Source organism: Seriola aureovittata, chromosome 19 (assembly GCF_021018895.1).
Source record: "Seriola aureovittata isolate HTS-2021-v1 ecotype China chromosome 19, ASM2101889v1, whole genome shotgun sequence".
In the NCBI taxonomy this organism is placed as follows: domain Eukaryota; kingdom Metazoa; phylum Chordata; class Actinopteri; order Carangiformes; family Carangidae; genus Seriola; species Seriola aureovittata.
In genome coordinates, this window is record NC_079382.1 from 17,437,329 (window position 1) to 17,458,252 (window position 20,924).

General features: G+C 40.3%; 1 protein-coding gene across 1 annotated transcript; it reads left to right on the plus strand.

The window, feature by feature from the left end:
- Window positions 1-1,179: 1,179 nt before the first annotated feature.
- Window positions 1,180-20,846, plus strand: fntb (farnesyltransferase, CAAX box, beta). Its single transcript, XM_056404782.1, has 12 exons — window positions 1,180-1,503; window positions 2,651-2,715; window positions 6,013-6,085; window positions 6,904-6,995; window positions 9,753-9,899; window positions 11,746-11,829; window positions 13,927-14,013; window positions 14,104-14,233; window positions 17,046-17,178; window positions 17,595-17,706; window positions 17,878-17,992; window positions 20,424-20,846. The coding sequence occupies exons 1-12, from the start codon at window positions 1,405-1,407 to the stop codon at window positions 20,583-20,585; spliced, it is 1,299 nt and encodes a 432-aa protein (XP_056260757.1). The 5' UTR covers window positions 1,180-1,404; the 3' UTR covers window positions 20,586-20,846.
- The last annotated feature ends 78 nt before the right edge of the window (window positions 20,847-20,924 follow it).

Below are 20,924 nucleotides of genomic sequence, written 5' to 3' on the forward strand. Positions count from 1 at the left end.
AAACTCAAAGAGAGAAAAGCACTTCCGGCTGTGCTTTCCAGCATAAAAGCCTCAGTCACTTGAGAACGTTAATTTTTTTTGTAGGATATTCGGTAGCAAAGAGCATGACTGCATGATTCTATTACATCATGACCATGGTAAAATAAAATTGTTAGTAATTACATTTCACTTCACAGAATTAATTGTATCTGATTATTGTATATATCTGCTGTTTCTGTAATTAACATTCAAAATCTACTCAATTAATTGAACAAACAAACATTAATTGTCATTTACATTTACAATCACATCTTCCATTTGCTATAGCTATTAATAATTACATTGCATTTTTTTTTTTTTAAATCCTTCAACTCAAGAAGGCCAAAATTAGTAATGGGCCCCTTTGTATAAGTTTGAAATTAGTGACTAGTAGTAGTGTGATTAAAGATCTTTTTATTTTGTGAAATGCACCTGCTAGGACATGATATACTGAAATAGCCTAATAAAGGCCTTAAATTATCATTTTAGCTGGATTACCGGGAAATGTGGGCAACCTACCCTGAGGCCCTAGGCCTTCAGGGGCTCCATAAGCCCCAGGCTTATTGTTTAACAGTTTATTTTTTTGTTTGTTTGTTCTGGATTTGATTACTTGCAAATGTATTTGGGGGTTTTAACCATCTTGTAGAAGGGCCATCTGTCAAAATGTTATATCTACGTAACCATTATACTGTATTCACATGGTGCATTTTCCTAAATAGATATTCATATTTAATATTAAATATTTGACTCATAAGATTACCTCAAAAAAGACAGGGGCAATGCCATTTAGGAGTACTGGTTGGTTTCTGGATCTCTGCATCTACAGTTTATGGGAACGTAAAAACAACGGGGGTCCATTGGCACATTTTGCACTGCAACCACCAAACAGGTTGATTAGGGTATTAATGGGGATTAAGGTTTTTATCTTAAACGTTTTCGAGTGTTTATTTTGAAGGGTAAAAGGCTTCATATTCGGTACTTTTTTGCTTATGTGTGGCTGACTTGACTTCAAATAATACGCGCGGTTGCATTGCTTCTTTCGACGTCAATATGCAAACACCAACGAGAGAAAAGGGAAAAAATAAAACTTAACGTAAATACACCGTAACGCACACACTGACTCGTAAATGTTAAATTAAAATGATATATGAACACTTTTACGAGAGGTTCTATACGTATTTGTGCGTTTGCCGTTTTTCGCACTACAGTGAATGACAGAGGTTTGTTCCTTTGAAGACGCCGTAGCGAGTGTGCGCTTAGTTTCCGCACACTCCAACCTCGGCAGGAAGTGAGCGGAGTCTAGTGAAAGTGAGCGAACTATCAAAACAAACTACGAGCACTCCTCAGCCCCAGCTTCACTGCAGATAACTGTTTTCTAGCATCACCATGGACGGTGTACCGACGCCCCTGCGGTGCTTCAGTGAGTGCCACTCCGCGGAGATGTTCGTGGATGACGGGGTGGAGACGGTGACTTCAGTGGAGCAGGTGAGCTTCGTTAGCTAACTTGGCTAATGCTAACGCCCGTTAGGATTGACTTTTTCACTCTGGATGGAAAGTGTGACAGAGAATCAGCTGTCACACGCATATTATTTATTTATTTATTTTACCCATGAATTGATCTGTGGATTAGAAAAATTATCATTCGTGGTCATTAGCTCGCCGTCTTTTAGCCAGCAATTGCGAGCTTTTAGGTAGCTAGCATTGTACCTTAATGGGATTAAGTTTGAATTACTTAGCTGTTAGTATGGTAGGACGCAAAAGGGATGGGAGACAACATACAATAAGTTACACCACGTGCATGATAGATCACTAGATCATAAATAATATTGATGCTTTTTATTTTTAAAATCAGCTGTATTACTGCTAAAACTGCGTCTAAGGATTGTTTTTATTCTCGATAAATCTGCAGAATAATTCCTCAATCAATCGATTAGTTGTTCTATCAATAAAATGTAACAACCCCCCCACAAAACAGATGCCTTCAGATGTCTTGTTTTGTCAGATTCTGGTAACAGTAAGGAATGACAAAGCGTACTTTTGTGAAGCTTAAACCACCATATGTTTGGCATGTTTACCTGTAAAATGACTGAAATGATTAATCAGTTGACAATTAATTGTCCAGGGACTGATTAATCGGCGGACATTTTCTCTCAGATCAATCAAAGTTTAAAATCTAAATTATTTGGTGTTATTAGGTGTAATAAGTGTATTGTTAGTAGTAAGCCGCTGCACCCTTTCTCTTGGTATCACCCTTTTTATATCAAGTATAAGCTTATCATACTACAGAAAGCCTCTTCCCATGGCCTTTTTTTTATTAAACATTTTTTTAAGTCCTTGAGGATGCTTCCAGAAAATATATCATGTAGTGTTTGGATCACTCCCATGATAAATTGTGTTTGTTTGTTTTACAAACACTCCCTCACAGGAACTGTTGATAGAAAATACTGCAATTTTTGTATTTTTAAGTCTGACACTGCAGTTTATGAACAAACCATACTTCTGCTCTGCTTTCAGCTAACAATAATGAATAGCTGATGAAAGGCTGATTTTATTGTTGGTATTCTTAAGCTCCTGCTGTTCTTCATAATGTCCGTTTACCTTCATCTTTCCTGCCCTTTCTTTTTTTCTATAGAAAAAAGTGGAATGCAGCATTGAAGAAGTCATCAGCGTTTACAAGCAAATACACAGCCTACGACAGTGAGTATTCACAGTGTCAACATGCTGTAGACAATCTGTGCTGCTGCAACTCATGAGCAGTTTCTTTAACAGCGAGTTCTATCAAACAGAAGCTCAGACAGCAACTGAGGTCGGAGAGTTTTGTCATTGACAGTGCTTTTTTCCCCATGATTTTCTGCGGTCTTTACACACACAATTTTCTGAAATTCATGTTCCTTACTGTGAGTTTCAGACTTGTAAAGTGCATGAGCTACATGATCATGGTAAGATCACTTTGGAGACAATTTTTTAACCAGAATATGTGTTGTAGGGCTGTTTCATTAGGTCTGTTGTTTTCATATCCATGGTTGTAATGTTGTTTGGCACTGCTTAGTAGTTACTATCATTCACCTCAGATCTGACAAGAAAATTGCCTCCTGGAAATACTCCCTCAGAAAAACTCTGTCCTGCAGACGTTATTGTTTCATCCCAGTGTTTTTGTCTCAGCTGTCAAAAGACAACAAAATGTAAATTGCAGTCAATTGGCTATAAATGACACCATTGTTACTGGCATAAGTTATTTTTATATCCTAAATATTAAGACTAAATTACTCAAGTATTGTATTTTTTCAATGCACTTTGAGGATATCACAAGCACATCACCTACACCTATTATTTTCACTAAATGTTGTTAAGCTTTTTCCTAAAGAGAGGTGGATCTGTCCTGTTTATGTGTAAGAAAGAGAAAATGAAGTTGCTTTGCGTTTGCTTCAGACATGTGACTCTGTTGGGTTTATATATATATATATATATATATATATATATATACTAAATTACATTAAATTGGCCTGACCCCAATTCAGTACATCATAAAAGCCTTTATATGATGTAGGGTATAAAATGAAGTATACAGAACTACGTATTTTCAAACCCAAAAGGTGATAAATTGGTCAGATAGTATGAATCCATAGTAACGATGATCGTCTGTTCATGGGGCTCTCATAATGAATAGCTATTATTAAACATTTCCAAGAACACTGCTGATTGGCTGTGGCTTTTTTTTTTTTTTTTTTTTCTTTATCACAAACACCTGCTGTTTGCCAGTAGACATGGCTGCATGGAGATGTATGATGGCTATTATCTAAATGATGCACTGATCAGCCCACATACTTTGCTCCTGCTATCAGCTGTCATCAGTCCTCCTTTAATGGGATGACTCATCCTATTTCTATGACAACTGCTTGGACCTGAATGTCGCCGGCACTGTGCTGCCAGTGGAGAAATGTTTAGTCACTGCGTCGTACGATAAGAAAATTAACGGTGTTAATCGGTGGAAGTCATGTGTTTAGTAGTGATGGTTTGTTTTATGTGGGTTGGCCTGGTCTTTGGGTCAAAAAGGTTAGCTTCCAGCGTTTGGTTAGAAGTTAAAATGAGTCTTGAGGTTAATTACAGTCATGAAAGGAAAGAATCCAGGCTGTGGTTATTTTCTTCTCTTCTTACCATAATTTTAGCAGTTTAATCAGAAACGCTACTTATCTGTTGTTTTATTGTTTTTTTTTTAAGTTGATACTGAGATGTAGTATTTTTCCAGCTGTATCTGCCCAGGTTAAGCTTTGCCAACGTATCCACTGAATCACCTGGTAAATTTTTTCTCTCGTTTATTTGTCAGCGGTGAGTGAGAAAAAAAGATCCATACAGAATTCACAAATATTTTACAAAGGGCAAGCTCTTATAGAACTTATTTCTTGCCTTTAAATAATAGCGACAGCCCACTTAAACACAATGACATTTCAAACTCTGCCTTCACACATACTGGTGAAGGCAGCATTTAAGTTCACTCTTGCTATTAATAAAAATGCTAGAAGAAAATTTCTAAGACGGGCTGCAGCCAGGATTTTAGAAATCCTGAGGTCAGAACTGAAACTTCCTCCACACTCCCGTGTGAGATGTTTGACAAGAATCTAAGAAAACATATTCGTTCAACTGCAAAGTTGTATTTTCTTACCTAATCAGCTAAATAATGACAGTCAAACTAATATGAGACAAATTAGATTTTTAAAGCTGATAGTGCAGCAGACTAATGTGAGTAGAAATGGTTAGATATCAGTAACGTTTATTGTTAAGTCTTAAACATCAGAGTATTGGTTCTCATTTTCCTTTCAGATTGGTGCTCTGCTCAACTCGACACTGAGATTATAGGTTTAATTTACTTGCACAGCCCCGTCTGCCCTCAGCATTTACACAGTTGAGTTGAATCCTCATCTGATGCGCATAACTGTGGTGGGTGGACCGGCTTTTAGCTGCTTAGCGCTGGCCCTGCGCTCCCCCTCTGATTGTTGTTGTGCTTCAGAATTGCTGCTGTGAAGCCATGGCCAGCGATCTGTGACTAACCCTGTGTAGGTAGAGCGTAATTACAATCGTCGTAGCGAGCACTGCGTGAAAAGGGCAGGCAGCAGCAAATAGGCCTGGGTGGGTGGTTGCTGAGGGGGTAAGGGAGTCAGCTGTCTTTGACTCGTTGACACACATACACGTGTCTGTGTATAGAGCTACAGATGCAGATGAAAGTTGCAGGGGTGTTCCTGTGGTGCAAACACGCACACTGACATTAAGTTGACGGAAGGGAAGGGCGCGTGACCCTTTTGTTCTGGAATGTGAAGACACAGAGCCGTCGCTGTAATTGGCAGTTTCTTTTTTGCATACCTATCAATAAACATAGAGCACATTCATGCACGCCGACCTACATGGGTATTATACTGTGTATAGCTTGTTCTACGTACACGACACTCTGCTCAACAGACTTAGTATCTGTATAAAGCTTTTTATCTATGGTGTAGCAATAGACACACAAAAACAAACAATGCACAAAACAATGAAACAATAACTTGTCTCCCTGTTTTGTTCACCTGGACTTCCTGTTTCTTTTTCTTTTATGCTCATAATGAGGACAGCACTGAGTATTCTCCCAGTTGAACTTGAATAACAGTTTTTTGTACAGACATACATTTTTATTGATGAAAATGAAAAATGAAAATAAAGAGCCTTATATAAATGTGTATGTGATACAGTGTATGATTGCAATGAGTGGACAGATTGTTTGAAATATAAAACCTTTTTTGCAGTTACATGTGATATTCAAAATAGCCAAAACAATTGTACCTCTGTATCAGCTGAACTTACTATATTTAACGTGTCTGTGGCCGAGAATATCATTTCTACAAAGGCAGCGAGTTGAGCCTCTTCTTGCAGCTGTTTCTCAGATGTCTCTAAGGCATTTTCTGTTACAGTCTACCTTCTGCGTGTTTTGTGATTGATCTTTCCGTTTCTGTTTTTCTTCCTCAGGCCAACGTTGTTGCGGGAACAACACTACCAATATCTCAAGAAGGGCTTACGTCAATTATCAGACACTTATGAGGTAAGGTATCTCTCATTCAAGCAAACAAAGAACACATGGTGAAACAGCTGTTGTGGACATTCTGGATAACTCTGATGACACGTACAGCCCAGTTCTCCCCTTCAAGCTAAGCTTCTACCAAAGTTCACCCAGAGGTTGCTTTAGTTCCAGTGTGTCAGTAGTAACCTGGGCTGACCTGAAGGACAGTAACACTCACTGCCTCTGGATAGGTTCCTGATAGGCTCTCTCTGCTTTAAATAGAAGTACCATTGTATTCACTTTTCAAAAAATATGCTTGCCTACTCTTGGGAAGGTCACTTCTTTGTGTGTGTAAGTGTGTGTGTGTGTGTGTGTGTGTTTGTGTGAACTATTCTCTACTCTCACCACAAAAGAGAGAGAGAAAAGAATTTGTTGCTCTCCCCACCTCCAGCTCAGACTCGGATTGATTTGAGTGAAACCCCGACTGACAGCACAATGTGTTCACAGTGCTGTGACAGTGTATTTATATTTTTAACTAAACATTACCCGAGTCATGCTAATATGTAATAAAAACACTACAAAAGACATCACAGCACTGTATTATTTGTGTCATAAAAAATTAAACATGAAAATAAGTGGTGTGATATTTTCCCATGTGTCTCGGCTCTTATCATCTTCCTCCCGGGCCTCTCCTCTGTGCGTCTGGATGACTTGTTTTCCCTTGTCTCTGCCTCTGACAGACTGATCTCACTATCTCGTTTATTGCTATAATTGGTCATCTGATGCCCATCTGATCATGTGATGTGTGTGTGCGTGTGTGCGTGTGTGTGTGTGTGTGGTGTCTGTCCCTGTGCAAGTAGTGTCTGGATGCTAGCAGACCGTGGCTTTGCTTCTGGATTCTTCACAGTCTGGAGCTACTAGAGGAGCCCATTCCCTCTGCTGTCGCCTCAGAGTGAGTCACACACGCACATGCACACGCACACACACACAGAGCAAGAGAGTCATACTCTACAACTAAACTACTACCAATGGGCAAAAATCTGCCAAATAAAGCCTGTGCACTGCCAAATACTTTTTATTATTTATTACCATTGCATAGTTCTCATAATTACTAAATGCTGCTGAAAAGCCAAATACAAAATGAACAGCAGCAGCTACACCTAAACTGCCTTTGCAACAATAGGTTCTTTATGACTTTATGTTTTGGCTCGTTTTCATGCTGCAGAATGAAGCGACGACCAATCAGATGTCCTCCTGATGATGTTGCATGACGGATGAGAATCTAAACATTTAAAGAGCTTAAAACCTTTACACAGTGCTGTATTAAGAGAATTAATTTACAACATGGTCCTAATATGTTTAAACATGCTCATGAAACTTGTTACAGTAGATTGTTAAAACCAAAACCACATCAATGCAAACAAACAGATGAATATTACCTGTCATATAATATTACCTTATCCCATAAAAAGCTCTGACCTGACCAATGATCAAAGTCCCTCTTACTTATCTCAACGTCATATTTCATGGAAAACTCTTTCACAGTGCAACAGCGGTGTGAAAAAAGAGTTTGGCCTGTTTGTACTCTTTAATTCTTCCACTTGTAGTTTCCATGATTAACTGTAACTGTAGTAGTCTTAATTTTCCACTGTAATTTATAGTCACAGTGTTGATGTGAGAAGCTTGGAAATGAACATTTTTCCTCAAATGATCATGACTGGTATTTTGTGATTAACAACAGTAGTGACAGAAGTGGGCAGAATAAGCAGGTGTGTTATTTGAGAGATGTTATGCAGCCATGACCTCAAACAGTGTTGCTGTTATTGCCACCAAAATGTCACTTGATTAAATTATTGCCAGTTGAAAGTAACACTCTGCAAACCCTGAAGTGAGTGCCGATACCAGGCTGCCAACCCACACTCTCATTATTACTGTGAGGCGAGCCAGCACACCGGCTGGCACTGCCCAGCGCCAATGTGACGCCCTTGTGCTCGCACACACACACACACACACACAAACACAAACACACAGGCCCTGTTCAGGGCTTTATAACAATGCAACCTACAACAGATTGCTTCCTCAGTCCCATGAAATGTACACTGTTCTCAGGTCAGCACTGGCACCAGACCGGTTGGCCAAAGTTGATGTAGGTTTCCCTTCCAACTCACTTGGCTCAAGGCATGCTCGCAGTTTTGTGATTTGTCTCCATGGTGGAGGATGAAGAGGACATTTGTCAGAAAAGCATCTTGGTGCACGGAGGCTGGAAAGAAAGGAAGCTGTGGTTAAGACGGGCCGCTCTCAGCGCCACGTCAGCGAAAGGGAACGAACCCAGTGTTGCTGGTTACATAGTCTGTTGTGGCTCTGCAGGCCAGAGACGCGGAGCGTGAGCTCTGATGAGCTGATGCGTTGAGACAGTGTTGTTTGTGTGTAAGACTAGTGGTTTGTCCGATTACTGGTAATGAAAGAAATGTTTTTCATTGTGTGTTTGTTTTTTGAATTTGGAGATAAAGTTAATGGGAAATGCATCGTCATTGTCAGACTCATCTGCCTTCATGCACAGTTAGACACATTCACATGAGGGATGTGTCCAGTGCAACCTCTGCTAATCATGAACAGCTCGACTGGAGGTCATTGGATATTTCTCATCTGTTACACTTTTAGTCTACATTGAAAAATAAGTTTAACGTTGACATAGTGAACTAAAATGTGCAGAATCTGTAACAAACTTATAACTGGGTGGGCCAGTCACTTACCATTAATAACTCCTCCACTAACTATTAGGAACACCTGTTTATTTTTGCAATTATCCAATCAGCCAATCGCGTGGCAGCTGCGTAATGCCTAAAATCGTGCAGATACAGGTCACTAGCTTCAGTTAACGTCAAACATCACATCAAACACCAGAAAGAGGAGGAAATGTGATCTGAGCGACTTTCATCGTGGCATGATTGTTGGTGGGAAAAGCAGTAGTCATCCAGTGAGCAGTGGACTGGTGGGAGCTGACAGAAAGGCCACGGTAACTCAGATAACCACTCCTTACAACTGTGGTGAGCAGAAAGGCATCTCCGAATGCACACGTCAAACCTTGAGGCAGATGGGCCACAACAACAGAGGACCACGTCAGGTTCCACTCCTGTCAGCCAAGAACACAAATTCCGAGGCTGCAGTGGAAAACAGGTTCACCAAAACTGGACTGGAAAAATGAAGCCTGGTCTGATGAATCTGGTCAGAATTTGGAGTCAACAGCTTGAATCCATCAACCCGACTCGCCTTGTGTCCAGTCCAGGCTAGTGGTGTTTGTGTAACAGTGTGAGGATTATTTTCTTGGCACAGTTTTGGCCCCTTAATACCAATCAATCATGGTTTGAATGCAACAGTCTATCTGAGTATTGCTGCTGACCATGTGCTTTCCTTCATGGCCACAGTTTACCGTCTTCTAATGGCTACTTCCAGCATGATAAATACAAACTGTTTTCATTAGTGTTCTCTAATAGATGCTCTCATCTGTCAATAAAACTGTGTGATGCACAATTTCCCACTACATTCAAACCCACTTGTAATTGTTTTGATAATAATAATAATAAAAAAAAGCATGCTCATGGTTTTTATGTGTTTACATTGTCAAGCCATACATCTCCATTGGTCTGGCTTACATAATTAGTGCAGGTGTAATGATGAAGTTCCTTCACTTCTGCTCTTGTCTCTGCAGCGTGTGTCAGTTCCTGGCTCGTTGTCAGAGCCCAACAGGGGGTTTTGCTGGGGGACCAGGACAGCACGCCCACCTCGCACCCACCTATGCTGCCGTCAACGCTCTCTGTATCATAGGCACAGAAGAGGCCTATAATGTTATAGACAGGTACTGTCCCAATCACACAACCACAGTTAAACACACTGTTAAAGAGCGTAGACAGACTTATTGATGCAGTTGAATGTTTTTTCATATTGAGTTTTTTTTTGTTCATTGTTTTAATGCTGCACTATTTAATATTTCATGTTAAAATGAATCCTCAAGTAAAGTAACAAATGTGGATCAAAGCAGAGAAAAAGCACGGTGTTCCCACATTAATTTTAAGTATTGGGTATGTGCATAGAAAAGACTTAAAAAAGCTGAGTTCAACACATATTTAGAAGAGGACACATACTGTATATCTGATGCCAAACATCTCAACAAAATTCATGCTCTACATCAAAGCTGCTGTCAGTAATACTTCAGCTTTCCTAACCTCAAGAGTTTTGGGGATCGTAAGACTCAAACAAAATCACTTCAGATGCCCAGATCAGCGATTTGTCATAGTGACTTCACTGGAGAGATACAACTCAGAGATGCACCATGTGCTATAAATACTGGAATATACACAACACTGTATCAAATTGCCTTAAGGTATCACAATGTGTTTGTGCTGAAATCTCATGCAGTCTGAAAAAAAGGGCCGATTATTCAGGTTATAAAATAACTAACTAACTTACAGTCCAGGCCATAAGTATTTGGACACGTACACACTTTTTTAAGTTTCAGCACATTCAGTTAGAAATAAAATAATGGATATTACATTAAAGTACCAAGTCTCAATTTTAATATGAGTAGGTTTACATCAACATAGAAAGTGAATTGTGTGGGAGATATAACCATTTTAACACTTGCAGTTGTCTGTCTACATGAGGACTAAAGAGGAGACCATGCAAGTGAAGAAGATCATAACACGGCTCACAAAAAGAAAAAGTCTCTCAGAGAGATGTCATACGTTGTTGGTTTGCCAAAATCAACAGTTGAGTAAAGTCTAAACAAGCAGGTGGAGAGGAAAACTAGGAAATTGCAAACGACCTGGTCGGCTTTCAGATGAAAATCATTTGCATGGTGACGAAAAGGTCTTTTATGACTAAGCAGAAAGTCGAGGTGTAGACATACGTGTTTCTGTCGACTTCACCACAAGATGCAAACCCCCGATAAAGCCTCAGAAACAGAAAGTAATAGGCTGCAGTTTGCAAAACAAAACAAAAAAACCTATTCCAATTACTTTTGAAGCCCTAAACTATGTCTCAAAAGAGGCTTTATCTCCCACACAGTTCTTTCTATGCTGATGTAAACATGCTCAAATTAAAGCTGAGAAATGGCACTTTAATGTCGAATCCATTATTTTATTTCAAATTGAATGTCTATCTGTCCAAATACTTACAGTCTGGACTGTATACTGATTATTGATGGGAACAAATGTCATGAAAACCGTACTCACATTACTGAGCTTTTAATTAGTATCTGTATAAATGTGTTAGAAATTCATTTATTAATTGACTCATTCAAATCCTCCTCAGTGTAATTATATTTTTCTGCAGTGCTACATCATAATAACTGTGACCTTTTTACGGTTGTAGGAGAACATAACAGAAATCTCTTTAAGATGCTATTTACACAGAAGCTAATTATAACCATTTGTATTGCAGAGGCAGTGTTTACACGACCTTTTACCCCTCATTTTCTCTGCATTTCTAACTGCGTAACTGGCACTGAAGCTACTAATGTCCCCGCTCGTGATTCCTGTTTCCTTGATGTGAGGCAGCCTCAGACAGCAGGTGTTAACTTTGGATTAGTGCTTTATTAAATTGTCTCTTGTTCTCACCATATATCTCCTCCTCCTCTTTCCAATCACCCTCTCTCTCTCTCTCTCTCTCTCTCTCTCTCTCTCCTGTGCTGACCCTCTCTCCAGGGAGAAGCTGCTAGATTTCCTATGGTCAGTGAAGCAGCCAGATGGCTCGTTTGTGATGCACGTCGGAGGCGAGGTGGACGTCAGGTGAGAACCCAGAAGATAACACTACCTCCGCCACCCTCCAGCTTCCGTTCTCTTCCCTCTTTTTTTCATGGCTTTTCACTGTTCAGTGGTTGGTTGCTTTATCGTCACAACACAGACGGATCCAGGAGGATGAAAAACACACAGAACTAAGACGTTATTTATTAAAAACATTTTGTCATTATGGTGCATTGTTGTACTACAGTCAAAAATATTTTTACAGCTAAATTTGCATGCTGAGTCTGAAATAAGTAGGACATTTTTTTTTTAAAGTACATCGTCTTTTCTTTTTCTATCCCCCTGCATTTTTTAATGCTCTTTTGTTCCTCTTGGTGTTGATAGAAAAGAGGAGAAATACCCACATCTCACTTGCGTAAGAGTGGATTTATGTTATTTGAGTTATTGTGTGTGTGTGTGTGTGTGTGTGTGTGTGTGTGTGTGTGTGTGTGTCTCTGTGTGTGTCTCCTCTCTTTGAATCTGCTTTGTGGGCCAGTGGGTTTTTAATAAGCAGCTTTGAGGTATCGTCTTCTGTTGCAACAAAGAACATCAGCAGTCAAACTTACTTCCTCAGTCTCTGAGGCGTCTCTTATCTGTTGCCAACCAATTAATGTTCTGCTGTCATTATGTATTATTCAGCTCTTTGCTTATCAGCCGCTGCCCTGTCAGAAATCATGCATCTCCAACTTTTCATAAACTAAGAAACACAGCCTTGTTTTACCTTTAACTCGTGAGCTAATCCTCTGGGTTTGAAAGGGTTTTATTTGCCTGTGAAGCTCCAGAGTGTTTTATTGTTTTGTTTTTAATACATGTACCCGAGGCTGCCCTGAAAGAAATATTGATACTGAGTGGATTGTCCTGGTGAAATTAAGTAAACTAATCTTGCAGTTACATGGTTTTCGCTGGGAAGCAACCAATAAGAAAACCCACTTTCCATTAAAGACTGGCAATATTCTGTGTTTTTATTATTGTCAACAAATCCCATGAAAAGACCAAAAGCAACAATAAATGAATCCTATTAAGAAGATAAATCGTATTATTAAGCTTTTAAACATACGTCTCGTCTCGTCGTACTGACGAACACTGTGGTTCATTTTGACTCAGTCCCATAAACAGCATCCTGCAGCTGTAAATACTCAGTAGAACAATCAATACGTATTAATCCACAGCTGAGAATAGTCCCCAGCAAATGCACAATTTCCTCCTGCTTCAGTAATGGTAAACTAGTGGCCACTGTTTTGTGAAGCTACTGAGCCTTTTTTTTTTTTTTTTAAATAAAACTATTTATATGTAACCTGTTTTAAAGATTTCCCCCGAGAGAAAAAAAACACATTGGCTTTGTCTCTTTATAATAAAAACAGAGAAAAACAGCAGCCTTATCTTTCAACTTTCAACATACAGCATGTATAGATATGCTCTGCCAGAGGTGGTGATGTTGACTCACTAGCAACGCTGCCATTTTCTAAAGGAGAACACTTGTTTACATTTATTTGTTTGCTGTTGTCCACGAAAATCCTCAGAAGAGACCGAAACCAGCAATGAATCTCTCCTGTTTCCAAATCTGAAAGTCAGTTAATATGACTAATGCAGTTTATTTTGGAAGCTCTAACACTCTGGGATGACTGGTGGTTTTTTTCATTTTGGAGTATTTCTGTGTTGGGCAGACATCACTGAGCAGACAGACATCTCACCCAAATACAACAGTGTCTTTTTAACAGCTTTTGGATGACAGGAGGAATAAACTCTGCTCTGCTTGTTGGTTGGATACATCCAGTGTTGCTCGTGGTCTCTTCAAGCCTTTTGTTAATATTCATAAAGAGATCAATTAGCATCAGCCTTGAGTTCTTGATAAGTTATTCATTCCAAAAGCTTTTCAGCCTCCTGACAGCAGAGAAAATAAAACGTGTCGAAGCTGAGATGACTTGACAATGTAACAGGTGAACACAAAAAGCAAAATGGATGTTTATGCTCGGTGTTGCTGGTGGTCTAAAAATACAGTGCTGTGGACGATAATGTGACAGTGTGGGAGGAGCCGTCTTCCTGCTCAGCCACGTCTCTCTTTGTTGATCTCTATCAACATGACTGTGTTTTTTCCTTTCACAGGAGTGCGTACTGCGCAGCGTCTGTAGCGTCGCTCACAAACATCCTCACGTCTAAACTGTTTGAGGACACGACCAGCTGGATCCTCAGGTACAACAAACCACCACAGAGGTTTATCGAAGACTGTTTTGTTCCTCTGTTTCCTCCATAATCGAGTTGTGTTTGCGTTCTGTTGTCCAGGTGTCAGAACTGGGAGGGGGGTCTAAGTGGAGTGCCAGGCTTGGAGGCCCACGGCGGCTACACTTTCTGTGGCACAGCCGCCCTCGTCATCCTGGGCAAAGAACATATGTTGGATCTCAAAGCTTTGCTGGTGAGCAATCCAATATGATATCTGGAGATATTTGATGTTATTTAAGAAAAAGAAGCATTAAAATGACATAAAACACCCCCCGCCCCAGAGTAACCTCATGGCCTATTTGCCCTGAGTCCTAAAAACAAAAAAGATGCGACCAGTATAAGTCACAACAGAGCCTTTGTGCTAAAGCAACATCCCTGTTATAGGCTGCTGTGAGGAACCGAGCACAGACACATAGATGAGATAAAATAAGAATAAAATGTTATGACTCAGAGCGAGATTTTACTCAGCCGAACGACTGATAACGCCCATTACAGTGAAGCTCACAGCTTCGGTCTTTCTTGCTTGTTTTACATCGACTTCCGATGAGTTTCCTTTAGATGTCTCATGGAGCCTTTTAGAGATGGAGCTTTGAGCAGTACCTTGACATTATTTCATTTTACTTGTTTATGTGTGTAGCCACCGGGCTCTTGGCATATTGGAGGTCAAAGTTTCCATCACTTTTCCTGCAGTGGCTTGTGTTGTGACTATCAGGAGATCGTGATTAATCCGCTATAGGGAAATTCTCTCGTCATTTTCCTGCTTCCAGAGAAGTTAGAGATCAGAACAGCAGCCCTGGAGCTTTATGTGCTATGGGCAGCGCCTCGCTCAGAGACTCTGCAGCAGGGCAGATGCTTGCTGACACCAAGCTTAAGGTCATCTGGAAAAGAAAAGAGAGATAGTGTGTCACCAGTAGACCAGCCCACAGCATTTTTTAAAAAAAAATCTCTTATTGAAAGGAGAAACACGGCTCCTGTTCAGAGTCAGTTTGGTTTCTTTTAGCAACGTTTGCAGTAAATGTCAAGGCTCTGCGGCGCAACCGTCGTCCGACTGTCACCACCCTTTAGCACATATTCAAATTAGGTGTGGTAATAAAGTTACATTTGCATGAGACTGGTCAGAACACGTGTTCCCCACACTCCATCAGGCTTGTACATCGTGCCTCCTTCTTTAAACAGCTCTGTGGTAACGCTCCCAGCCAATGTCACAGGTGAACAGGAGCAGGTGTCCCGTGTCACTGCCCCTCCCCTTGAGACCTCCCCTCCCCAGCATATGGATTTGTGTCTCAGTGGTTTAACCTGAGCGTCAGTGGAGGTGGGGGTTGCCAGAGATGGTCTTTGATGGTGCGGCAAAGGTTGTAAGTCGACACCAGATCGAGAATATCTACAGCAGCACGACTCACCTGCTGTATCTCCCCTCCCTAAGCTTCTCTAATGTGAGGATTTGCTGATGTTCTCTGTTTTATATCATTTACAAGATGAATATTTTCATATTTTGTACTGTTGGTTGGACAAAACGAGCAATTTGAAGATGCCAGCTCAGAGTCTGGAAATCAATCAATCAATCAAAACAATAATCAGCAGATTATCGCACAGTGAAGCGTATTGTCATGTGCAGCCCTAATGTTGAAAACATTTGGTTATTTATTCACATTAATCTAATGATTAATAGACACGTCTGAAAACATCTGTTTGGAAACATCTGTCTTTACAAAGTCTTATAATCTCTGGTTCATCTTAAGACAGTGATAATGGATTTCTTCCCAGCTGTATTAATATTTTTCATATTTTTGAAACAACGCAGTGTTGGAGTAGATATGAACAAAAATGTCTTTCATGTAGTTTCTCTTTACACCTAGTGATGTAAGATGAGTCACACTGCATAAAAAATAGTTCCAGTTTCATCTCTGAGAGAATGAATTAATGATGTTGATGGAAACGCTGAGATTTATGAAACCTGGTTTTATATATATATTTTTTTTTTTTTTTGCTCAGTATTAATGAAGTTTAACTTTCAGGAATGACTGAGCAGTGGAGAGATGAGCGCAGATATGCTTTGTTCTTCACTGTATGAATCCTAAAAATGACAGTTTGTAGTTACAAGGTGCGATTGATATGATATGACGGTGTGTGTGTGTGTGTGTGTGTATGTATGTATCAACACCAGCTGCTTCAGTTGACTATGGGAACATTCACTGGCGCTGCTGAGGACAGTGTCGCATATTAACTGTCAGGTAGAGAGGAAGGGAAGCAACATGTTTCCCACAGTGCAGCCGGGCCAATGAATGAGCGGTCTGTCTAATTCAAATCAAACACAGACTGCAGTGAACTCAGCAGCAGCTAGCATGAAGCATTTATGATGTCGATTACACTCTGTGTAAAATGTGCGGGGGCCAGAGTGAAACTAAAACCCGCCTGTGATGCATATTTACAAAGAGTGTTTCCTTTGTCCTTCATTTGAGCATACATATATCTACTCTGCAGAGCCTTGTGTTTGTACATACTGCATGTGGCTCAGCTACAGCAAGGCTGAATACCCTTGACCTCCTCCTCCTCTGTGTAACACTCAGTACTGAAACACTGCGTTTTTCACTGAAATAAATCCCCGAACTAAAGCTAATAAACTAAACGTCGTCGTCCTCCCTCGTCCGCAGACAGACCAGACCCCAGCTGGTATTAAACCCAATATACTCAATCTAAGCCGAGAAGACTGGTTGCGCACCAATTAGTGGTTTCCATGGCGACCATGCTGTAAAAAAATTCCTTCCCTTCTGTTTTTGAAAATATTGAAACACCGCTTTCCTTCAGCCCGTCTTTCACATCTCTGCCTCTGGTCCTGTGGGGGTCTCTGTCTGTCACTGGCGGTGTTCAGGGTGGATGTGATTTACAATGAAAGTGAGATCAGAGTTTAACATCCTCATAGTTTCAAAGGGACGCACATGCTGTGTTTTTCTTTTCTTTTTTTTTTTGATTATATGAAATGTGTAGTTGTCGTGTGTCTTCCTCAGCGCTGGGTGGTCAGCAGGCAGATGCGATTCGAGGGAGGCTTCCAGGGCCGCTGTAATAAACTGGTGGACGGCTGCTACTCTTTCTGGCAGGCTGGACTCCTGCCTCTCCTCCACAGAGCCTTATTCAAAGACGGTACTGTATCTCCGGTCATGTCACTGAAGGTAGACATGATGCCGATTAGTTTTTTTTCTTCTTTTTTTTTTTTTTATCATGTTAGAAAAAGAAAATACTGAGAAGCTGTGTCATTCTGACCAGTTATGGCATTTTCTACTTTATAACCACATTATCAAGCGAATCGTTACTGCTTTTTTCGCCGGAGGGTCAAATCAACATCTGCTGAACTTATAAACATGACAAAACTGTGAAAACTTTTCTCCTCCGATGCCACAAAATCTTGATTTTGGTCACAATTAGCCACAAAAATAACTCCTTGTAGGTCTTAAGTGCAAGTAATAAAGTTGTCAGAGCAGCACTGGATACACACAGTGTGTTATGTTTCTATGTATGACGTCATGAGTTTTGTGTTTGACTGAATTGTGTTTGTGCAGGAGAGTCGGAGCTGAGTCGGCAGTGGTGGATGTTTGAGCAGCAGGCCTTGCAGGAGTACATCCTCCTCTGCTGTCAGAACCCAACAGGGGGCCTTCTGGATAAGCCTGGCAAGTCAGTACCACACCATCTGGACACACACACACACACACACACACACTACGACACATAAAGGCTGGCATCAGCACATACACACACACACACACACACTCTACACTGTTAAACGTGATACAGGCATATCATTTGTATGTCACCGTTCTGTATTGTGTCTTTGTGTGTGTCCAGATCCAGAGATTTTTACCACACGTGTTACTGCCTGAGCGGCCTCTCCATAGCACAGCACTTTGGAAACATGGACCTCCACCATGAGATGATCCTCGGCAGGGAGGAGAACAGATTGGTGAGGCTGCAGCAGGGACGGGGAACAGGGAACGCATGAATGAGGGTGGATTCATTCAGAAATTTACTATTAGAAACAAACAGGACCCTGGTAACTGCTGAAGATGTATAACCTCTAGTCCAGTCAGTACAGTGGAGCCTCAATGATATTACATGAATATTGATATGTATTTTGGCCAGTATGCAAACATGTATTACAGAGCATAAAGCAGATATGCAGATGTAAGCGAATAAGAAACCTTTGGTTTAGATGTATTGTTTATGATACAGTGGTTTTCAACCTTTTTGGTTTTAGCTGATTTTAATGTGGATGTTATTTACTGTTGATAATTATATAATGATGAGCAGTGTTGCAATATTTTTGTCATGCAATGTAAACGAATCCTGCAATCGTCGGCCATTAGACTGGCTTTCCCATTTTTTCCGGTATTTTTTGCAGTAAGTTTGAATGTGTACCACGATTACCGGTTCTCTAAGTTAGACGTTTCACTCGCTGATCCATGATGTCCAACTGTCTGTTTCAACTTCTCTACTCACTTTCACCCTCGGTAATAGAGTCATACCACTGTCGTGCCTGTCTGCTAAATATAACCTCACGCCAAGCCTGTAGGACACAAATATTTGGAAATTTCTTTAAAAAAAAAAAAAATTCAAATTAGTTGAGCTGCTCCACAATCTCTCCATATGGTTTATTAAACTCTGCTGCAAGTAAAGCTTCACAGCTGAACAGTCAGTCACGTGCAGAGTGGAGAACCTTTGCTAAAAATAATGTTTGTTTTTCAAATGCAGAGCAGCCTGCACTTAGCACAGATCTTTGCCACGTCTCTTTGATATCCAGATTGAAGGGTTCCCTCCAAAAACATGAGTGGTTCACTAAACATATACAAGGAAAAGTGTTATCAGTATGTTTTTGTTTTTTTTATTCCCAGTTTTATGCGTCATTATCGGCTCAAAAAGATCAGCATTAATCCGACTCCTTACAGTTATAATTTTACTGAATACCAAACGGCGTGATGTGATCAGCTGTGATGGTTTAATGCTGGAGTCTGCAGCAGTGATGTGCATCTACAGGTCCTTGAAAATGAAAAGGAAAATAATTTTTTTTGTTAATTAAATTAACTCAAGGCATTTCAAAAACTCCCATCAGCTGCTCATTTTTCCCTTGATGCACTTTTCATTTCTCCACCATGAATTAAACTATGGGCTTGTTATTTTTGCAGCGTGCAGAATGCAGTTTGGATTTAATTGCATTCACTTGCATCAAGAGAGCATGACACTTTTCTTTGTGTTTGCACATTAAACGCCTTAGATGTTCAGTTTAGTGGTCGGGGGGGATTACTTCCTGATCCAGGTTCATTTTGAGGCAAATCTAAAAATGAGAGTCACTGGCAGATGTTTGAGGTTGGGAGGGGTTGACAAGTAAAGCAATCGCAATAAGACAAATGACGTGTGGTTACACTTCAAGATGTGAACAGCGTCGGCAGTGGTGTTGGTTTTATTTTCCTGTTTCCTGTGGTAATTACTGGCACTAACAGTCGGTTACAGTAAGCCTGCCCCCCACTCCACCCCCACCTCATGTATGCATACCAGCTCACACCAGTGACATTAATGCTTCATCTTAGCATTGGTTTTGTTTTCATCACACGTCTAAAACTGGACATCATGCATCAGACTAGAATCCAGGTATAATTTTAAACCTATAAATCTTCTAGGTGTGGACAACAAATCAGGAAAACATGTACAATTTAATTTAATTTAATTTATGAGCCCTGCAGCAAATACTGAGCATTGTTATATTCTCTATTTTCTTAGAGAGAGGTGTTGATTCAACTCTGGACATTTCTGAGCTTGTGTTTTGTGGTGGTGTTGCATTAGATGATATTGTAATGTCTCATCCGCTTCCACAAACTAACAAAACAAAAGGAGGTGGTTTTACAAAGGTAGAATTTATCACAGGGCTGTCAGTTTCTGTCTTACATTTACATTTTTATGTTTTTGTATTATTATTTTTTTGTTCAGTATTTGTTTTGTTGTGTTGTTCTGTTTTAGACTTTATATGTCTTACATATTGTTTCTGTTGGTAGCCATGTTGTCTGCCTCCGTGTATACAGAGAGGTGATAAAAAAGCATTCGATATTTTTGTTTTCATTCATTTGAAAGTAGTTAAAAACGCTGTTTTTTTGCTGCTTACAGTGCAGAAGTGATTCTTCTTTCACAGGCCAGTTTCATTCTCAGGATTTAAAGAAAAGTGTCCCTTGATAGTGGAGGGTGTAATAACTATCGTCATTGTTAAGACATAGTGAAACTGTAATTACACTCACACCAGAATAGATAAAGTAGATGTGAAATTGGGCCAAAAATAGATGTAAAGAGTAAATAGATGCTTTAAAAAACTGTAACAAATTGTTTTTTTCTTTTGTTCTGTCCTGTAGGCTCCAACTCATCCAGTTTACAACATCTGTCCAGAGAAGGTGGCTCAGGCCCTGCAGCACTTTCACCGGCTGCCTGTCCCCGAGGACACCAGGCCGGGCGTGTCTGCTGACGTCCGACTGTCAGACCCTGCCGCTCCCTCTGGATCAGCTGACCAGTCTTAGTCATCAGCTGAGATGTCACTGCGTGTGAACCAGCCAACTCTGGGGAACGGACTCGAAGCCGCAAACAGCAGCCAGGTCTGATGTGGACGAGCCCGAGAACCTGCAGGATGGTGGACCTTCAGTAGAAATGAGGGCTGGGAGTTTAGGAGGAGTTTGCCCCAATAAAGCTCAACAGTTGTGTGTGAGCAGCTTTGCATACAGCTGATTTTTTTGCTTGCAATGCCTGTTGTTTTCATTCTCTGAAATAAAAGTGAAACTTTATATGGTTTCAGTATGACCAACGTTAATAAAACTTTATAGAGCACTTTTTATATTGGTGTTATAAGATGCTTTATGACT